At 51.0% G+C, this 20,706-nt stretch overlaps 1 protein-coding gene across 1 annotated transcript; it reads left to right on the top strand.

Moving 5' to 3' along the window:
• Nucleotides 1-12,445: 12,445 nt before the first annotated feature.
• On the top strand, nucleotides 12,446-18,724 carry PTGES (prostaglandin E synthase). The gene is made up of 4 exons (XM_061477084.1): nucleotides 12,446-12,526; nucleotides 12,896-13,074; nucleotides 14,565-14,647; nucleotides 17,218-18,724. Exons 2-4 carry the CDS (start codon nucleotides 12,967-12,969, stop codon nucleotides 17,465-17,467), a joined length of 441 nt encoding a protein of 146 aa, XP_061333068.1. The 5' UTR covers nucleotides 12,446-12,526; nucleotides 12,896-12,966; the 3' UTR covers nucleotides 17,468-18,724.
• The last annotated feature ends 1,982 nt before the right edge of the window (nucleotides 18,725-20,706 follow it).

Genomic DNA, 20,706 nt, shown 5'->3' on the forward strand with positions numbered 1-20,706 from the left:
CCACGGTCACTTCTGAGTGAACTTTGGTTTATTTTTACCCCTTTTTTTCCCTTTCCCCTGTACGTGTGGTTTGCGTTTGTTTTCTTTCCCTGCTTAAATTTCAGCATCATCTTCCAAGTGCTCCTTATCCTAAACATAGAGATGAGGCAGTGACAGGAAAGAGCTGCCACTCTGACGTACATCGGGATCTTTCAAGGGTGGGATTGTGGTGGGCTTTATCCAAATACAGAGCCTGGCTAAGCTCTGAGGACTACACTAATGCTGCGGAAAGGCTCTGACTCACTAGAATATGTTCATTGACCTTTCTGTAATGTGACAGTAGCAATAACACAAGACACCAAATTCTACATTCATGTTGAACAAACATTGTCTAATCCTAGCAACACCCAGGGAGCCAAGAGACTGTCATCCTTCTCTTGCAGGTAGGAAAGCTGAGGTTTGCAGAGGATGAAAGTTCTTCTTAACATGGTAGTTCAGAGCAAAAGGTTTAGCAATTCTGTTCTGTCTTTGGAATCTTTACTCAAGAGCTTGAGCCATGATTTGCCTTGGGCAGACTTGAAAGTCCTCGTCTAAATTACAAAATCTGAGTCCTTTGGGTCAGTGTGTGCTGCTGTACTGTGTGAAGAGGGACAGTCCAACACGGAAGGGTATGGACGAGCCTGGGATTTGGGTGAAGTGGAACATCACATAGCTGTCGACATAAATCTGCCCATGAGAAATAATCACTTTGGTCACACCTGAACCCTTGTAAAATTCTGAGGTATCAGTAGGGTTTTTGTTCTGGTTGCTGTCTCTAGAGAAGGCAATTGAGAGGTTCCTCCCTATGATGACAGGAAAGGGTTTCCCATCCAGATGCCCAACCTTAAAACCCTTTTGCCTGAGCCTGTTTTGCAGCAGAAGACCAGAGTCTCTGTGCTGTACAAGCAGAATGAAGAAGCAGCCCTAAGGACCTTGCAGTGTTTGGAAGCAGTGGTGGTCCAGAGCAGAGCTTTACCTGGTCCTGCATCTACCCACAGCAATGTACGGCAGCTGAGGATCAAGCAAGGCTGGTCAATGCTGCCAATGCCCTTTGGCTGTGGTGAATGCTGACAGTCTGCAGAGGGACAGAAATGTGGGTTTCAATCTGATATGAAGTGGTTTTCGGCAGGTGGAGCTACACAGGTCATGTCATACAGTAGGGTTAGGAGTGAAAGGTAGGGGAGTGGAGGTGTTTAAAGCCATACTTGATCTCCAGCATCGGTGTGGGTGAGGGAAGCTGCTGTCTCACATTTCTTGCCTCCTGTGGGAACTTTCCTGGGAGGTGATGTTTTATAGAGCAGTCCAAGGTGACACGCTGGCAGGGCACTTCCCTGCTCCTCGTAGTGTGAGACCTGGTGCTGGAACCCCTTTGACGTTTCAGTCATACCAGCTCTGTCAGGCAATGATGGATGGAGATCTTTCTTCAGAACAAGCACAAGGAACTATTGAAGTGCCCAGCAGCCAAACTGGCTCTGCTCCTTCACACAGATTGCTGTGTGCTCCAGAGGGGGAAGGGATGGAGGGAGGCAGCCCTTTGGCTTTGGACAAAATAAGAGGTTTCTGTCCTTATGAACAGGGGATGCCAAGACTGCCATAGTGACAGGCTTTGAGGAGAACAGTGTTTTAATCTGTAGCTGGGTGATGTTAAGAGGTGACCGTTTCAAAACTGGACCTTCTTGGCATAGACACACTCCAAGATCATGTAAGCTTTTGGTGCCAGGAGTGAAGTTAAGGAATAGCTTGGAGAAAATTGCTGTTAAGGGTTTACAAATACCGGTGCGGGGAGAACACTGGGGCTCAGGTGGGTGTTTGATGTGCTGGCTTGGCTGTCTGCTGTTGCAGAGCAAGAGGATGCAGCAGCTCAAGGTCTATTGGTATCACCCAAAGCCAGATGCAAATAAGCAGCCACCACCTATGGACCATGCCAATTCACCTGGGCTGGCAGCAGAGAAGCACTGCAGGAGGACAGCAGAGGGGCAGCAACGGAGGACAACAGAGCAGGGTGCAAGAGCATTCCTTTACCAGCCCCTCCTTTTCACCCCTGGCTGCTGCAGAGCTGGCTCTGCTCCTGCCTAATTGCCTTTGGGTTTTGATTTCAAGGCCTGTGTTGTGCAAGATCAAGATGCATAATGCATGAAGTGGTAGTGATGGAGCTAGTGGATGGGCTATCCGGTTGCACTTGCATGCTGGCAGCCAGACTCTGTTTTGACTTGTAAACTAAACACTCCTGGTGCACACATCCTCTGTGGTTTAGTGATTAGATCTGGGGACTGTATTTGGACTCCAGGGGTCAAGCCAAGGTGCTGTCACCCAGCTCTGAGCAACACTGTCTAAGTCACATCATCCTAATCCCCCACGTGTCTCTCCATGACACAAACAAGAGAGGAAGGAGATTCCATAAAAGGATTATTGCCACTATCATCATCTTAATTTAAATTGTTTCATTATGGAGCTTATTGTCCCAGGAAGTAATCTAATTCTAACAGTTTGCACAGTGGACTCAATGCATGTAATGATCAAGCACTACAGATTTGCAAGAAAGAGAATTAATCCTTGTGCAGTAGGCTCCACTGTAGTGAAAGGACAAGGGGTAACAGGTTAAAACTTAAACAGGGGAAGTTTAGATTGGATATAAGGAGGAAATTCTTTCCTGTTAGGGTGGTGAGGCACTGGAATGGGTTGCCCAGGGAAGTTGTGAATGCTCCATCCCTGGCAGTGTTCAAGACCAGGTTGGACGAGGCCTTGGGTGCCATGGTTTAGTGTGAGGTGTCCCTGCCGATGGCAGGGGGGTTGGAACTGGATGATCTTAAGGTCCTTTCCAGCCCTAACCATTCTATGATTCTATGATTCTATGGGGATGCTGCGTGAGCTGGATTTTACCCACCTAAATCCTGCCTTTGGGTTTTTTTTCCCCCTTCTTTTTTAAATTGAGCCCAGAATCTGAATCTGGAGAGGCTGTTCCTGTTTGGCTTTGACTGGGCTCCAGTCTGGGTCTGGGACCTGCTTCCTGGTTTTGTTCTCCAGGCTGGCTTGCAAGCAGCTGGAGTGGAGTAGCTCTCACGTGAGCCTGTGCTGTGTGTAGCAATAGCTCTCTTTGAGAGAACAAGGAATAATAGGGAAACTTTAGCCCATATTCTGTCTTAAAACTTGAATTCTGGGGCAAATAATAATTTAGGGATGAAAACTGGGTGAAAGGGATGAAACTTAAACTTGATGAAATAAGAAAACTGTGCTTACAATGGCTGGAGAGAATTACAGGGCATGAGTAACACTGTGCCCTTGCTCCAGCCATAGGCTCTGATGTGGCCAGTGGTTTGTACATCATCCAAAGTACATAAGGTAGTGGTGTTACTAAGCAGACATCACCATCCAGCACTTTGGGACCCCTAGGTGAAAGAGGATATAAAAGTGCTCAGTAGGTTTTGGGTTGGACTAGAATCAGAGGCTGTGTTTGGCTTGGGGTTTATAACACCCTCCTCCTTCCCCCATCTCCTAGGGAAGAGCCATAAATACAGGTCACTAAAATTAGTCTTGCAAAGCAGCTATTCGGCCTGGTGCCTCTGTTATTCCTGCTCCTCTGTCTCCAACTCAGGCTTGAGTAAAGACCTCTGCCTGGTTTTAATCAGCTGTAGCAGTTGGTGTTGAAGATCAAGTATGTTCACCAGGAGAGAGCAGTGATTTGCTGCTGTAATAGCTTCCCTGATTGTTCAGACAGACCAGATCCGGCTCCCCGGGGAGGGCTGTGGAGGTTATCAGCTGGGCTTGGTATTTGTTGGAGAGCCTCAGAGGGGATCTGTAACCAGAGAACAGGTACCAGCAGCCAGGAGACCTTGGCAGCACCAGTGAGGTCTCCTGAGCAGGGAGAAATGAGGTGATTTCTCTGGAGACCACAGTGAGGAGGCTCCCTGGAAACTGCACCAGGTCTGTCTGTTTCTGTGGATGGACATCGGGCTGTCATCACGGGACGGCCGAGGCATCCCTCCTCCTTGGTGACTTGCCGTCAGGAGCTTTCCAGTCCATCTCTGACCTGTGTGCTGCTTCTGCTGCCTCTGGTGTTGAGAACAACTGCCAAGAAATCACCCAGGGTAGCATCTCTTAGACCAGGAACTCAATGCAGAATGAAACCCTGAGATGGAAAGCTATTGTGCAGCTACTTCTGCTAAACAGTAGTGGACTTAAGCAGCCAGCTGGATAAAACTGGCTTTGTAGGTCCTGAGGTGCTCCTGTTGCAGCAGCCTTTTGGAGCTGACAGTCTCAGGCCCATTTTCCAGGGAGGATCATGTTCTCTACAGCCTGTGTTTGTCCTTTATGCCCAGGGTAGAGCTCTGCCCTTCCCATGCTCCTTCCTCTACTATGGGTATAACTTTAACTCCACACTAGCTTGAAGCAAAGTGAATTCACTCAACCACTCTGTTCAGCTGATAAAGATGTCATATTGGGGTTTTTCCAGGTTCTTTCTGCACTGGTTGGTTTGTGTTACTGAAAGAGACAAAATCAAATCCAGGAGCAACTCTTAATATTGCCTATGTGTGCTGAGAGTTTGGGGAGGATCTTCCTTATACCTTAGAAACATGGACTTGAGTGACTGCAACCAGGCATTTACTGCCTCAAGTGACTTGTGTGCTGCAGTGGAGGGGAAAACCATCACACCGTATAGGAGCTCCTTTTGGTTGTTCTCTAGGTTAGACCTGGAAGAGCTCTTGGGCAGGTCAGTTTCACAGAAAGGCTTTGGCCATCAGCTCTGTGCTCATCCCTTTGTGGTGAGCATCACCAAGCACGTGGAGTGGCCTTCCCAGTCCCCTTGCTCTGGCTTGTTCAGCCACTGTGCACTGGAGGAGGCATGTCTGTGTCTTCCTGCAGAGAGACAAGTGTCACATGGAAAACAGATCAATGAACAGCTGTCACTAGGTCTCAGTGTTCAGAAACGTCTCCCTCTGTTTAAGCAGGAGCAGCTGAGAGATATTTAATTCTTTCACTTCTGCAGTGTCCAGCTGAAGTGCCCTATGAGAACCCCTTAATTTATGCCTTGCGTCTTATTCTGAACAACCTGGAAAGCATCATTCCCGTATAGATTCATCAATGTTAAATAAGTACAGAAGGTCTGGAAGGGATCTGAAAACTTTAGGTTCTTTTTTTTTCAGGAGGTATGTTATCTAAGAGGAAGAAAAATGTGCTTTGCTAAAATAAAGGATTGCATGCAAGATTTCAGTTTCTATTGTTAAAATGTGTTTTTGAGAGCTGGAAACCCTGTGGCCAACAGTGAGCTGGAAGGACTTGAAAACAGGAGAATAAACGTGCTCTACAAAGAACAATGTGAAGTCCATGCTAATAGCACAGCCAGAGAGGAGACCGTGCGAGAGGATACAGAAAGGCCCCGAAGGAACAGAGATGAGCAAGCCAGATCTATCCTGGATAGCTGCAGAGTGTGCATGTCCCAGGGCTGTCTTCTCTAAGAACATAGCTGGAATTCCTTCAGTTTGGGAGTAGCCCCTCCAGATGACTAAATAACTCAGTGTGGAGTCATCCTGGACCCCTCAGTGAGGACTTGTGGCATTTAAAAGGAAAATGAACGATTAGGAAGCTGAAGGACATTTGGAGTGCAAGGGGTGAAAGGAGTTGGCAGTCATGTGCTGGTCATCTGCTCGCTTCAGTGTTGGAGGGAAATAAGGAAGTATGACTGGGATAATCAAAAGCATGGAGGAATCTCCTTTGAAGAGAGATGAAAGCAAAGGGGACTGTGGTAAAGCTGAGTAAGAGGTGATTTTACAGGCTTGTATTGAAGGAGGAATATGCTAGTCAAAGCTGAGCAAGAACTGTTCTTCCTACACCCCTGCATGTCTCACTGTGACATGAACAAGAGGAGAAGGAGATCCCATAAAAAGGTTATTGTTATTATTATTATTATTATCATCATAATCTTAATTTAAATCGTGTTTCATTACAGAGCTTGTTGCCCCAGGAAGTAATTTAACAGTTTGGACAGTGACTTGACGCATGTAATAATCAAGCATTACCGTCATGTATGACAACAAATTAGCAAGAAAGAGAATTAAACCTTGTGATTCAGAGCTTAAGTTAATCTCCATGCTCTGAAGACTAGCTGAACCAGGGTGTATGAGGCCAGAAAACCTCAGTTCATTTCTAGCTACCACAGAGGCATGTGCTACCTTGAGTCCACAGTGTGCCCAATGGCTGGTACAGCCCGAATCCCTACTCCTGTGCAAGAGCAGCAGCTCGCTTCTACCAGCAAACACACACACAAACATCCCCCAGTGTGGTTCTGTGCAGCACAGCTCTCTACACCTTTTTGTTCCCAAACTCTCCTTGTGGGACACCTCTAGCCCTGCTAATGTGGCCAGAGCATCCCACAGCCTCCTCTCCCTACGCCCTTTCCACCTGGATCCAGCTTCTCTCCTGCTAAAGGGGGACCACTTCTTGTTCAGTTTTGGCTGAGTTGGTGGCACTGTTAACAGAAACGTGGTGTGCTAGAGAGATGCATTCTGCTGCTTTATAAATATTTGTAATGAGCGCATATCTCCTCAGGGGGGTTGCATAAACACAGGGTGGAGCGGATTTCTGGGCACACATCGTGGACATGAGGATATACCCTAAAATCAGGAGAGCAATCAAAGCTTCCTAGAGTCCGGCTAATGGATCATTCAGGCAGGGAAGAAATCTGAGGGTAGTTAGCCCAAGAGTACCATGGAGAGGTTCCTTTACTTTCGTGCATCATTCAAGCCAAATTCCGGACTTGATAAAGTCAGGGGATCACTCTCTGGGAGGTTGCATGGTCCTATATTCCTTTCCATTTGCTCACTGTGGGTTTGGGAGCCATGCACTGGTTTAAGTCTCAAGTGCAGTAGATGTTGCATTGCACAAGGTATGTAATCCCTGCTCTGATGTCCAGGCAAGAGCCTGTGAGCTTCATTCCCTTCTCCTTATCCCCAGTTCCGCTGCCCCAGGATGTGACTGCAGCCCGGCTTAGGCTCTGTGAGTGCTCCCATCGGTGTGGGCAAGAGGATAACTGAGACAACAGCACAGCACAGTAAAAGACTTCCAGGCAATGGGAGCTGTAAAACAATGCAGCTAAATTACTCCTTGCTTTCCAGACTGATTATGGGGAGGGTGTTTTAGCATTGGGAGGGGTGTGTTTATAGATAAATGTCAGAGCTGAGACCTGGACCACCTTCTCCCTGGCTCCCGAGATGCAGAAGCAAGCCTGACAGAAGTGGCGTGCGTCAGCCCTTGCAGGGAAAAGAAAGGGAAAGTTTTAACATGCAGCTGGAGCATAGCTGTGGGCTGACAAGTGACTCAAAAAACCTGAAACTGCCGAGAAGCTCTGACTGTTGCCTGAGTCAGAGGCTCTGTTCTGCCGCCACAGGAAGCCCGGGCACCCTCCTGCTGAGGACCTTGCTTGGAGAAGTGAGAGCGTTTGGGAGATCAGCAGGGTGATAAAGAGATTTAGAAATCATGACCTATGAGGAAGGGTGGGAGGAAATGCTGCTGTTTAATCTAGGGATGATGGAGGGGATGCAGAGAACCTGGGGGGGTTAAAAATAAGCTCTTTGATTTGGAAAGCTTTGGGGTGGGTGAAGCTCTATGACAAGGCCATGAAGAAAGGCTCTCCTTTAGAGCTGGTCTCACCAGGATGGTGTAGCCGCTCTCCTCTGGGGTCAGGGACAGGTACTGAAGCACTGACCTTTCCATTCCTTCTTGTCCTGTGTTTCTGTGTCTCTGTGACAACTTGAAGCCTTTCAGTTAAAAACAGGACTTAAAAGGCTTTAGAATGGGTGAGCTCTGGAGCTTGCTGGTCTTTGTAGGTTTCAGGACAGGGTTAGCAGCCCAGGAGCTAAAGAAGTCTCTGTTTTTAAACCGGACAGCCCATTGCAAGCAGAGCCCTGTGGATCTGCATAGCAGAAGATCACAGCCCTTGGTCAGGCACTGAAAAAGAGATGGGCCATCTTGATTTGTTTCCTACTTTTCTCCTTGAAGCTGCTCATCTGCTGTTGAACACCAGGTCTCCATAAGGCTGAAATCTGGGACCGCATCTGCTTTGTCGTCAAGCCTTGTTAGTAAGCCAGTGCTCTTCATGCTGTAAAACGTGCCCTGATTCCCATTTCTCCATTACACAGCAGGACCATGCAGCACCCTTTACCTTTGTTTTTGCTCAAGACTATTCCACCAGGGAATCTGTATTTACTCTGTAGTTTTCCAAATGCGTGAAGCCTAGGAAATGTTTTCCAATTCTGAATTTTTTGGCAGCAAGATTTGTTTCTCTTCTCTCCCAGTCTGGAGGGGAAACTCCCTCTTTTTGGGCAATAACATAAGTGGGTTTTGCCTGTTGTTTACAGGGATCTCGTTCTTGGGAGGAGAAAGACATCACGAGTTGATGTGTTGTGGCTGGGAGAGATGCTGGCTTCCCCCACACTCTAAGCCCTGACCGCTGTCTCCCACCTTTGCCCCATGGCACCACTGACAGGTGCAGCTTTGCCCTAAAACCACCCTTTAAGCCAGCTGGATCAGAAGGAGAAAGCAGGGGAGAGCAGAAATAACTTCCCTCAGCCCCTCTCCCAGCGGGGTTGCATCTCTGAAGGCACAGAGCAGCATAGCCAAAGAATTCTTTCCTCTAAGAGAAAGCCCAGGCATGAATCCATGTGAGGCTCAGAATAAGAGAAAATAGTCTGCCTCCCACATGCTCTGATGGCCTCTCTTGCAGTTTCTCCTTGCTCTCACAGCAGCAGGGGACATGGTGACTCCCCTGCAGCCAGGGTGGGTATGGGGTATGATATCTTGGGGCAGGATCGTGGCTGAGAGCAGGGCAGCGTCCTGGGAGCAGGCAGGAAGGGTGGATGGAGCTGGAGGGAGGAGGCAGGAGGATGTGCCACCGCCTCTCACTTGGCCCTGGGCCTGATCCCTGTCAGGGGCTGGCTGAGGAACAGCAGCTTCCTCTGCTCCTCTTCTCTGCCTGAGACCCAGAGCCATTGCACCCCTGCCCCTTCCCCGGGGCCTCTCCTGCTGGATTCCTCTTGCTGCAGGCATCTGGTCTTCTGAAGGACTATTTGGGAGAGCCTGATCCTACATTCCTCCTGCCCGAGGCCTCTCAGAGGGCTCCAGCCAGCACAGTCACTTTAAAATGCGAACCAGACAGAATCTGCCTGAGTTTGCCAAAGGCTGAAGCACCCCATTTGTTTCAGGAGATGGGGAGCTGCAGGTGAAGCAACAGGATTTCATTCATCTGGGCCAGAAAGTGCGTCACAGTGATGTGACTTTTCTTGCAGGCTAAGGAGTGAACGCAGGTGGAGCACCTTTCTCTTTAATAAATAGCTAACCTGCTCATGCCTTTACTTGAAAACGTGGCTGTGCTTGACGAGCCAACGCAGCACAACCTCCCGTGGGCAGTTAGATTTCCCAGGGCAAGTGATCACTGGGGCAGGGCATGTCTGCAGGCTTTGAGGCTCTGTGCTGGAAACAGCGGGGAGAAATGGCTGGGAAGGAGGGCACCAGCGCCCACGGCAGCATCCGAGCAAGCCAGGAATATGGCTCAGCACTGCTTGGAGCCACGGGCAGGCAAAATCCCAGCTGGGTTCTGTACCTTCTTCACCAGCGCGTAGGGAGCACGCTGGAGAAGTGCCACCCGCCTGCCTGGCTCCTCCAGGCTGGAGCGGTCCCCTCCAGGCTCTTTGCCCAGCCTGTGCCGTGGGATGTAATTGCTCGTGGGAAAATGTTGGGAATTCGGAGCTGTAATTGCCCAGAGCGTGTGCTGCCCTTTGAGATCAGGTTGGAGCCCAGGCCGTGCCACCCTAGCATACGTGCCTGTGCTCCACTGGCAAACACTTATTACACAACCAACCCTCTCGTATAGCTGCCCCTAGGAAATTCCCCAGCATAGCAATAGCGTGTAGGTATACCACTGCAGTGCAGTTCGGCTGGTCAAATAAATACCAACCCATGTGGGAACAGAGAGTGATTTTTATTCCATAATCTCTCCAAAGCAGGGTTGTTATTAGAGGCTTCTGTTTTAAAGTTCTTTTCTCGAGCATCTCCCTTTCATTCCTTCTGCCTGCTGCATCCCACTTCCTTTTCCAGCAAACCCCTCCATCCTCTCCCCCCCAGCTCCTGGGGTCAGCATCTTTCAAATCTGACCCTGATTCTTAACCATTTCTCCCCAAAATGCAGTGCTTTTGCTTGCAGTGTTGGGTTTGGGTGAGTCTTGTCCTGGGTAGAGACCTCCTGTGCCAAAAGCCTTAGGATATGGCTTGTAGTTTAAAGGTGTATTGCCCTTAGGAGCCGGTCTCCTTCAAGCAACAGCTCTGTCCCAGCAGGATGTGATCCATGGAGGAGGATCAAACAATATTAACAGGTTGCTTCTACTCAATTAATGGGATGGTTGAACTTGATCCTGGCAGCTGCATTGTCTTAGGGCAGGAAAGCCAGGAAGTGACTGTGGATGTGTCCTACCTAGCGTGAGACCCCTAAGCTTGAGAAAGCAAGCGGGAGCTGGGATCCTAGGAGCATTATACCTGCCTTTACAAGCAGCTTCCGCCCCCCATCCCCATCCATGTAGATTCTTTGCTGACAGACACTGGCCTCCCCATTGGAGTTCAGCTCTGTGTAATGATGGAAGGGTCTGAAATGCATAACCACATGGGTTTCATACCCCACAGAGCCTGCCCAGCACATGCAACACCCATACCTAATGTACCCCGTGGGCTCATGCCTGAACAAACTGTGCTTCTTGATCACTCCTTGCCATTTAAATCTGTGCTGGTTGCTGATGGAAAGTGTCCAGGGCTTCCTGACAGTGTTTGGATAATGAAAGTCTGTCTGGCCAGCAGGATTTGTCCTGGCTTGTCCGCAGGTGGTACTGAGCTTGTGCATATTCCTGCTGCTCAGTGAGACATGCTGCCTGCCTCCGGAGGGGAAGAAGGTACACGAAGGAAAAAGGTCTCGCTGGTGAAGTGCCCATGGGCTGGATCCTCAGCCGGTAACAACTGGAACGGCTCCATGGAGGGGTGATGAAGGGTCTGGCTGCCTGCCCTGGCATCCAGGAGAGCTGGGGAAGGGGCTGCTGCAGAAAGTCTCATCCCTGCTGCAGGGCTGGTCAGGCCCTTGCATCACCCCCCGGGCTTCTCTGCTATGGGTTTGCTCCCTATCAGCAATGGAGAGGGGAGATGGAAGAGGGAGCAGTGTTTGGGATGTGACTGCCATTGACTGCATATTCTTAGCATTATGCTTATTCGTAGCATTATTTTTAGCTTATTCTTAGCATTATGTTTATAAAATCATGCTGAACTCCAGGGAGATGTGTGTGGGGTTGGTGGCAGCACACGGCTGGGGTCCAGGGTGAACACTCCTGCTCTTACCATGGTGTTTGAACCCATGTGGCTGCTGTGTTCCTGGTGTCCCCATTCCACCCCTGGGGAAGCAGCTCAGTGGAGACATTCACAGCTGAGCTATGCCAGGACTTGTTCTGCAGGGTGGTGGTGACCAGCTGCAAGTACCTCTCACTTGAAACCCAGTGTTTGGGGTTTTCAGAGGCTCTCTGCATGCTCAGTGTCATGAAGCTGAGGCAGTGCATTACAATAAGCTTTGGGTTTGCAGCATCAGGCCAGAACAGCTGTGGCAAAAGAGATTCAGAGGTAAATGGAAAGGAGACAGAGGCAGGGGCTGGCCTGTGGCATCCATCGGCCACTGGTCAGGGTTGGTGAGATAACCCTGACCAGATAGGGAGGTGACTGGTTCCATCCTCAGCTGCTCCCTGAGCAGGAGCAGGTATCCTTCCAGATCTGCCTAAATAACCCTACCTGTGCTCGCATCAACCTTCCTCCTGGATCACCCGAGCCAAGGGCCGCTGTGCCCAGAGCATGGGGCTGCCTTAAGTTCACACCAGCGCCTCAGGACAAAGGCTCCTGTAGCCTGTTCTCCCTGGGGAGTGGGTGCCACCAGCACCCCATTGCTGAGGACAAACCTGTTCTTGTGCAACAGGGTCTGTAATGACAGGACCGGGGCTCGTCCTGGGCTGAGTGCGATGCTCCTCTTGGGTTATCCTGGTCCTTCTTGGAAAGGTCAGGATTGGTTTTGCTCGGTGGCAGTTAAGACATTAAAAAAGGGCTGGGGAAGAAAGAGTTAAAGGTTTGCATTGGAAGAGCAGGGGGCTTGCAGGGGTTTACATCCCACTCTTTCCTCAGCAGTGTTTGGGGCTGGAGAGGCTGCTGTTCGAAGGTTTGGGGCTTTGTGGACCTGTATGGTTGTGCTTCCAGCTGGTCACTCCCAGCCAGGGGGGTGCAGGGGCAGTCCAGGCCCTACGGTGATGGGCACTGGTGGGACAAGGGATGGCGCTGTCCTCTGTGCCCCATCCCTCTTGCAGGTGGCTGTGTAGGGGAGGGCTGGCTGCCAAGGGAGCGCTCAGCTTGCTCTGGGCGGGACTGGGGAGTACAGGGAGTGCTGTCACTGATGGGTGGGCTGTAGGATCAGGGACAGAGGGAGCGCAGGGCTGGATGTGGCTGAGGTAGGTGCCTACCTTCTTCATGACTCCTCCTTCTTCCCAGGTCTGATCAGCTCGTGTCGAGGGCGAGCAGTGCCTGGCTGGGTGATGCTCTGCGCAGCTCCGTCCCACTGCACACAAACAGGAGGGGAGGTGGAACAGGGCGATCGTGGTGGGCCGGTTTAGGGAGCCAAGAGCTCAAGCTGTGGCCCACACAGTGGAGGGGGCTGTATCCCGGCTTGGGGCATCACATCCCTGTGGATCTGGTTGCAGCAGGGTGCGAGGAGCAGACGCAGCTCTGCCACATCAGCCGGGAGGGGTGTGCAGGGGCTTCAGCCGAAGGAGCGGTGGTGACTTGTGTTAAATGCGGTTGTTCCTGCCCCTCTCCCGCAGAGCCCTCCCACAGCCCAAGCGAGATCCCCACCAGCTGTGAGTGCTGCAGGCGAGCGAGCGGCATTTCCAGAATGATGGAAAACAAAGTGTTCGTGTCCTTTACCTTCTACAGCACAATCCTGATCTTAAAAATGTACGTCGTTGCCATCATCACGGGACAAGTGAGACTCAGAAAGAAGGTAAGATCCAGGTTCCTTTTCCTTCTTCCCTCTTTCTGCCTTTTTCCTTGGGTTTCTGTAGCTTTTCTTTCTTCTTCTATTCCTACAAAGGCCGACACAGTTTTTCTGAAGCAAGCTGAGTTTTCTTTGACTTAAATTGAAAGCAAACCACGTTTCATAGCCGCAGCAGATAAATATCTTGCTTCTTTTTGGCTCTTCATTGTTTGCTTCTACCATCTGGAGCTTGATGTTTATAATTTCTGAATCCCAATCTAAATAATAACTTCAGCTATATAGTGCCATGCAGGTGAGCTGCTTCTGCAGACGCTGCTTACAGTTCATTTGCCATGTCTGGAAGAAAAGAGAGGGGAAGAAAAGGTTGAAGAAGAAATCATGCAATGTAGCAGAAAGCTTTTGAGCTTTTGGAGGCTGCGTGAATGCTCCAGGAGAGCAGAAAGTCGTGGGGAATAAAAACAATAGCTGAAGGAAATGGTTCTTGGACACGGGGGAAAATACAGGGAGGAATGGGAGCTGTAGCTGCTGTCAGGTTACAGCGTTAACTGGGGTTTTTATTACCTGCACCCAGATTGAACTTGTTTGTAAAATCTATTTTACAGCATTTGAGGAGTTTGTGACTGCATGAGTAGAGCAGGAAGGAGAGGATTCTGTTGTTAGATAAAATACAGAGATATCCCTGTGCAGTAGCATCACTGTAACTGAGGGTTTAGGTTCTCCCCTTGTGTTTCTAACCGATGCAGCCCCGGGACAGTCTGGGTTTGTAACATGATTAAAGAAAGCACCAGGGTCCTTCCCAAGCTGCAACGTGAAGCTGTCTTTGTAACTAGGTCCTTGAAGAACAGCTTCTGAGCATAGGTGGGGAGCTCGTATAAGTCATTTTTGTTTGTAACTTGATTAGCGTAGGATCCACTTTCCCTGGGGCCTGTTTCAGTCGCGGTATCACTGCCAAAGAGTCAGCCAGGGAATGTTCTTTCTTGGTAGGGTGAACTATTCTGTCAGCCCTGGTGATGCTTTGGGTGCTGCAGTCAGTGTCTGCACACTGTGCCAGCAGTTGGCAAAGCCTCTGGGCTTAATGGGGAGAAGACGAGCGGGATGAAGCCAAAGCTCCCTTGAAGCCCCCACTTTGGGACCTGCTTGGTGGGCACAGTTGCCTTTTCCAGAGGATAAGGAAAGCCCTTTGGGATGTTCAGGGCTTAACCCCCAGGTCTGTGCACATGGAAGTGCAGTTGCTCTTATGTCTGAGAAGGCTAGTAAAAAACTGCTGCAGGAAGAAATCCCCACAGGTCTTAAAGATGAGGGGTGAAGCTTCTACCTGTGAAGTTCCACCTGTGGAAATATTAAAGTATATATAATGGGGAGTCTCTCTTGTAAAGTATATATAATGGGGACTCTCTCTTGTTAAAGTATATATAATGGGGACTCTCTCTTGTTAAAGTATATATAATGGGGACTCTCTCTTGTAAAGTATATATAATGGGGACTCTCTCTTGCAGGCATTTGCTAACCCGGAGGATGCGCTGCGCAATGGGGGGCTGCAGTACTACCGTGAGGACCCCGACGTGGAGCGGTGCCGCAGGTGAGTCCTCGGCAGTGCTGGCATTCCCTGTGCCGCAGGGACACCCCTGGCAGCTGCTGGCAGAGCAGCAGTGGGAAGCTAACAGGCTCATTAATTAAGTCATTACCTCGATGGGTTGGATGCCAGGAGCTCAGCCCTAGGACCCTGCACATTAGAGCAGTTTAATCTTTAATGGGAGCATGGTGTGCACTGGGAGCAAGGACACATGGAAGGAGCCAGGTTTGGGTTCAACAGGCGATTCTGACACAAGCTCATTCCTAGATGCTCAAAGTCCTGCAAGCCCGAGGTCTTTTCCAGTACCCATGCCCAAAAGCTCCTTCTGTCTTGCTCCAACAGGACCTCAAATCCCTCCAGATCCCCGCACACCTTGGAAAGGGAACTGTGTGACTGGTCCCAAGGCTGTATGTGACTGCCCTTTTGGGGGGATTTAGGAAGAGTATGGAATGATTGTAGTAAGCTCTCCTCCCTAACTGGGCAAGCTCTGAATCTTCCCCCTCTTTTGTGAGGCCTTTCACTTCCTCAGAGGAAAACCATGGGGTCATAAGCCCCAGGCTTTGGTTTGCCATCCCCCTTACCCAGAAGGAGGTACCCCAAATGTTGGGCTGGATCTCAGGTGACCTGCAGGAAAGGGGTTGCAGCTGTCTCCTGCCATCATTTAGCCCTTGGCTGCCACCTCTGCTCCGGGTTGGGGACTGCACCACTCACCTCTCACCACCGGCAAGATTTGCTTTAAAAACATCCAAGTGCCCCCTAATCCCCAGGCTTCCAGAGGAAGGAGGACGGCAAACAAGCTGCTTCCTAGCTAGGAAAAAGAAAATAATGGTGGTAATAATAATAATAATAATAATAACAACGGTCCCCTTTTAATTAGTCAGAAAAAGACAAACTTCCATAAAAAAATAAATAACCAGAGCTGCAGCAAAGACCTGGAGCAGTCTGGGATCTGACTGTACAGTTCAAGTGCTCAGCCCCAGGGAATGCAGATTAAACCCAAGGGGTTTCCCCTGAACAAGGGTGATGCTGGATTTTCTCCTCAGGCATTACTGGTGTGGGAGCAGAGCCATGGCCAGGCTGCTGGGCAGGGGCAGAGCAGGGGAGAGCGAGTGGCAGCTGGGAGGGAGGTTTCCCCCTTGCCTCGCAGAGAGGCCCCTGGCTGCATCTGAGCTCTTTGCTCTCCTTTCTGCTCCCTGTTCTTCCATTTGTCCTTCCATCCCTGCTGAACCTCGGAGCCCTTGGAGCTGGTTTGGCCGGGGCAGTGGGTGTCCATCAGTTGCCCCCTCCCAGCATGGCTGATACCAAAGGAAATCGTGCTCATCACCATGGTCCTGGCTGGGCTGAGGGAGCAGTTTGTGGTGGTACCCACAGAGGTGATGCTGGCTTGGGAAGGCAAGCGGGACCCTGGGCCGGGAAGTGAATGGGGTTGTGAGCAGGAGAGCCTGTCCTTGTGTCTGGGAAGGGGCTGGCTCTGCCCAGGGACTGTCTGGCCAAGAGAAGCAGAGGGCTCCCTGCTCCTCCCCTCCACTGTCCACTTGGCAGGGAATACGTCTCCTCCGTGTCCAGGTTCTGATCAGTCCATGTGCACCGAGTCCTCCTGGCACAGCTGCTACAACAGCAGGACTCACTTTAGTGTCTTTTCTAGGCCAATTCATCCATACTGTGGACACAGGAACAGCTGCTCCATAGATCTGACACCAGGGGCAGGAGAAGGGGCTTAAAACACAACTCTCTCTTTTCCAAAGCCGGTTTTCAGCCAGGTTTATCCCAGGCTGTGTCTGCCCTAATGAGCTGTGACAGAGTGCCCTAAAACTTTTGGGTCACCTCTCACCTTGTGCAGCACCTTGGCATCATGGCCTTTGTTTCAGGGAAGAAATTGCTTACGATTTTATCTTGGCCTTGTGGACACGCAAAAACATGCCTGGGCACAGGAATGGGGAAGCAAGGGCAGCTCTTATCAGGGCTTCATCTCTGCCTCTCAGGCCTTCAGAGATATCAGAGAAAAGGCAACTGAGCTTTGTGACTGGGTCACTCTTCAGCCCAGATCCATCCCCATCAACCAAAGCATGACCTATAAGACCCCTCCATGGGGCCCTGTGCTGCAGAAAACAGGTCTTGCATTGCAACGGAAGAGGGAGAGGCAGAGGTGGTGGGAGGATGAGGACAGGCTGCTGCTTCGTGGATTGATTTTTAAGGATGGTACCTGGAGGAGAAGCGACACAACCTACATGAATGATCAGATCCTGATGTTGTGACACCCAGGCAGGTGTGTGTTCAGATGGAGCACAGGGTTTGGACCCACAAGTACCAACGTGCTATCACATGGCCACTGTGGTCCCTCCAAACTGGCTATGATCCAGTTAAGGAAATGCTCCTGAGACAGTGCAGCGAGTGCTCAGGGTGCTCTTCCTCAGTCCCTTTTGAATGGATTTAGGGAGAGGAATGAAGCCATGACCCCTCCCATCCTGTGAGCTCCTCCTCTGGAGAAACCACAGTAGGGGAACCACCTTTTATTATGTAAAGGGGAGATAGCAGGAAAGCCTGGTGGGAAGGACTAACTTTATCTCCCCTTTCAGGGCCCACCAAAATGACATGGAGAACATATTTCCCTTCCTCTTCCTTGGAGCCATCTACTCCCTGCTGGATCCCACTCCCGCAGTGGCCAGGATCCACTTCCTCATCTTCTGTGTGGGACGCATCATCCACACCATCGCCTACCTCCTGCAGCTGAAGGCCCCCACACGCTCTGTGGCCTATGGGGTGGCACAACTGCCCTGCTTCTCCATGGCTCTGCAGATCCTCCTTGCCGCCACCCCATACTGGTAATACCCAGCGGGACCAACCATCCAGACCCCTTTATTCTGTACTCTTGCTGGTTTCCCCAGCTGGACTGGGTGGTGTGTGTGTGAGTGTGCATGTGTCTGTGTGTGTGGGCACATGGTATATCCCCATGCTGTTGAAATTGGGCAGGGAAGTCACCAAAGAGAAGGGGCACCTCTCCCTGTGGAGCAGGAAGGGGATGCAGAGGCACCTTTCTCTTGCTCCTGCTAAGGGTGGGAGGGGAAAGCACCCGCACTACCCCTTGAGGAAGGAGTTCATTGGCAGAAAGAAGGTTTTCTGGCCCAACCTCATTCAGAACTGAGAAGGGGCAGATGTGCCCTTTCCCCTTGATTACGAACACCCCATCAATCAGGAAGTGAAAACCATGAGGGTCCCATGAAACCTCTTGGTCAGCAGAGGGAAGATAGAAAACAGCCGCCTTCCTCCTGCCCATCCATGCAGGTTTGTGGGGACGGGGATCCTGTAGGAGAGGGCTAGGTGCCTGCCAGGCAGTGTAACATGGAAGTTGAAACCTCAGGGGTGACGTGAAGCCACCGAAGCATTCAGTGCTCCCAGCCCTGCCTCGCCTCGCACCACAGGACTCGGCCCCCTGCCAGGTAGCCTCAGTGCAGGCAGGAGCCTGCCTGTCCCAGCCAGGATACCCCACAGCCGGTGTTCAGCAGCTCCCAGCCAGCAGCAGCCGTGGCTTTCCCACTTCGGTCTCACCGTGGCAAGATGCAGGAGGATGTGCCTGGGGCAGCCGGCAGGAATCACCCCGCAGAGAGCCAGAAACAAAGCTCTGGGACTTCGGGAAAGACTGAGATGCTCACACCAAGCAGGGGGTTTGCAGTTCGCAGGCAGAGCTTTCTCCCAAGGGCAGTATCCGCATTCACATGCCTCTGATGCCTGAAAACGCTCCCAGGGCAGCAGAGGGAACTTCTCTCCCTCTGTTCGTAGCCTTTCTCTGGCCGCAGAATGGCCACTGCTATTTGGGGAATGTGTCGTGACCGCTTCGGGGGTGTTTTCTTTCAGCTGTTTCCTGCTGTCCACTGCCGCCCCGCTGTGCACAGCCTGCATTAGCTGGTGTTTGCAGGAAGCAGCTCTGGAAAGGAGCAGAGTGGCTTTGAACCACCCAGCGGGAGAGTACCTCTGCTCTGTGGTGTTACCTGAAAGTTCTCATGTTGGAGAGGAGAGGCTGGCACCATGGTATTGCAGGGTGAGAAACCCTCGTGAGCTCCTCTGCTGCTGGTCCAGGCAAAGGCAGCCCACCTTGCCCTATGGAGGGCAAGGCAGGAGGAAGCCTCTGCTGTTCAGTGCCCCCTGCCTCTGAGGGCAATGCGGAGATTTACTGAGAACACAGGGGGGAAACCAGAATGAGCAGAAAATAAATTGCCCTTCCACCTGTTCTGAGCACTAAAGCTGTTCACTTAACTCCACGGAGATGCTCTTACTGAGTGCCTGCATGTACAAAGCACGGGGTGAAACACCAGCTCAGCCTGATGCTCTGAGCTCTTGCCCAGCTTAGGCAGCACCTCCTGCACCAGTAACTCTTGATCCCCATGGGGGACACAGAGCCCTCCCCATGTGGGCAGGACTTTGCTCTTGGCTACGTCTCATTTACACAGCCTCAGCAGATGCTGGGTAACACGTACCCCTCTTAACAAGCCTTTTCTGCCTCACAGGGTGCACAAGGTCTCAACCCCCTGTACGTTTCTCTTGCACTTGCATCCTGGTGGCAGGAAGCAAATATTCCCAATAAAAACAAATCATTGTGCTCTGATACATCCTTCCTTCGGGAGCAGCAGATGCAGCTGGGTAACAGCTGGGTCCAGCCCAGCAGGATGGCTCCACAGCTGCAAAGCGCTTTGCTAAATCCCATTGCAGAGCCTTGAGTACCCTGGGACTTCTAAAGAGACCTCCCTTTCCTCTGGACCCACCTGCCCCCCAGAGAAAGCTCTTTCCCAGGTGTGCATTATTTGTGCTGATCCTTTAAATTCAGCAGAGCTGGAGGCTTATGAAGCAGCCTTGTTTGGTTTTCATCCCTAGAGCAAGCAAGTTGCTACAAAGCTTGGTGTTCACCCAAATCTCCTCCATCCCAGCTTCCCCCCAAAGCATTTAATGATATGAGATGCCTTGTCCCAGCAAGCTTCCTTCACATCCCACCTGCACTCAGCTGGGTGCTTCTTGCCTTTGGAGCCAAGCTGGCGCTTAAATCCTGGAGGGCTGGAGAAGGCCAGGTAAGATGTGGTTGCTCTCGTTCCTGTGCTTAAGACTTGCAAAGGAGCTGCCTGTGTTTTTTCATGCTCAGCAGCCCCCTCTTTTTGCCGGTCGGTTGCTGGCAAGCCAATGCCTTGTTTCCCTGGTTTTCCCCTATTTTCTTAGACTGTTGGTGCTGGGGAGGTGCTGCCCCTTTGGTGTCTGCATTAGGTGGTTGAGAGGGGTGAAACGGCTCCACTTGGTAGGTTTTTTCTTTCCCTCATGCTTTTTACTTTCAAATAAGAAAGGCGGTGGTTTATAAGATGGACTCTCTCCAATACATGCTGCTGTGGTTAGAGATGGAGCTGGGATGGAGTTTCTGGCATGAAAAGGAAGAAATGGGGCTGCAGAACCTCCCCCAAAGCTGCCAGCAACTTCAGCCTCTTCTAAACTGCCTGTTTGGTGCCTGGGGCTGATGCTGAGGTTCCATGCAGAGCTCTGCTTTCTTCTTTTTTTTTTTTATATGTAAAAAAATAAACCTTGCAGCGTGAGGGAAGCTTGGGAACGTGAACTCTCCTGCTTCCAACAAAACAAACATGGGAAGCCCACAAGGCAAACTTCAGAGAGGCCCAGCCATGAGCTTGAAGTGCTGTTGAGGTCTGGGGGAGGCAGGATGGAGCCCGGCTCTTGGCTGCCTGCTCACCCCAGGCCCCATGAGGGCTCTCCCAGGACTGGGGTGTTTGGAACCATCGGCTCTCCCTTGGGCGCAGTGGATGGTGTTTGCTGCATGCAGGGCAAGTGATGAGCTAAAGCACCTCCTGCCTTTTCCCAAAGAATACCCCAGAGCTCCCACATCCCTGCTCCAGCATGGGAAACATGTGCCCAGGGCCTCCTGCCGCTCCAGGAGAGCGGGGATGGTGGTTACATCTACCAGTCTCTTCTGGCATGTGTGTTGTGTGTGCCAGCAGCTTGGGTTTCAAAGCTGAATTGGCACCGCTGTGAAACCCACCTGGGACTGCAGAACAACAGAGCTTGGTATTTGACTATGA

Source organism: Pezoporus flaviventris, unplaced genomic scaffold (assembly GCF_033815535.1).
Source record: "Pezoporus flaviventris isolate CSIRO_AGI_PZ_B2104156 unplaced genomic scaffold, CSIRO_AGI_Pfla_v1 ptg000097l, whole genome shotgun sequence".
NCBI classification, from domain to species: domain Eukaryota; kingdom Metazoa; phylum Chordata; class Aves; order Psittaciformes; family Psittacidae; genus Pezoporus; species Pezoporus flaviventris.

Excerpts from the sequence above, each read along its gene's own strand:
- PTGES (XM_061477084.1), top strand. The coding sequence starts at position 12,967 with ATGATGGAAAACAAAGTGTTCGTGTCCTTTACCTTCTACAGCACAATC. Across the intron at positions 13,075-14,564 it reads AAGTGAGACTCAGAAAGAAG|GCATTTGCTAACCCGGAGGA; the intron begins GTAAGATCCAGG and ends TCTCTCTTGCAG. Across the intron at positions 14,648-17,217 it reads GACGTGGAGCGGTGCCGCAG|GGCCCACCAAAATGACATGG; the intron begins GTGAGTCCTCGG and ends CTCCCCTTTCAG.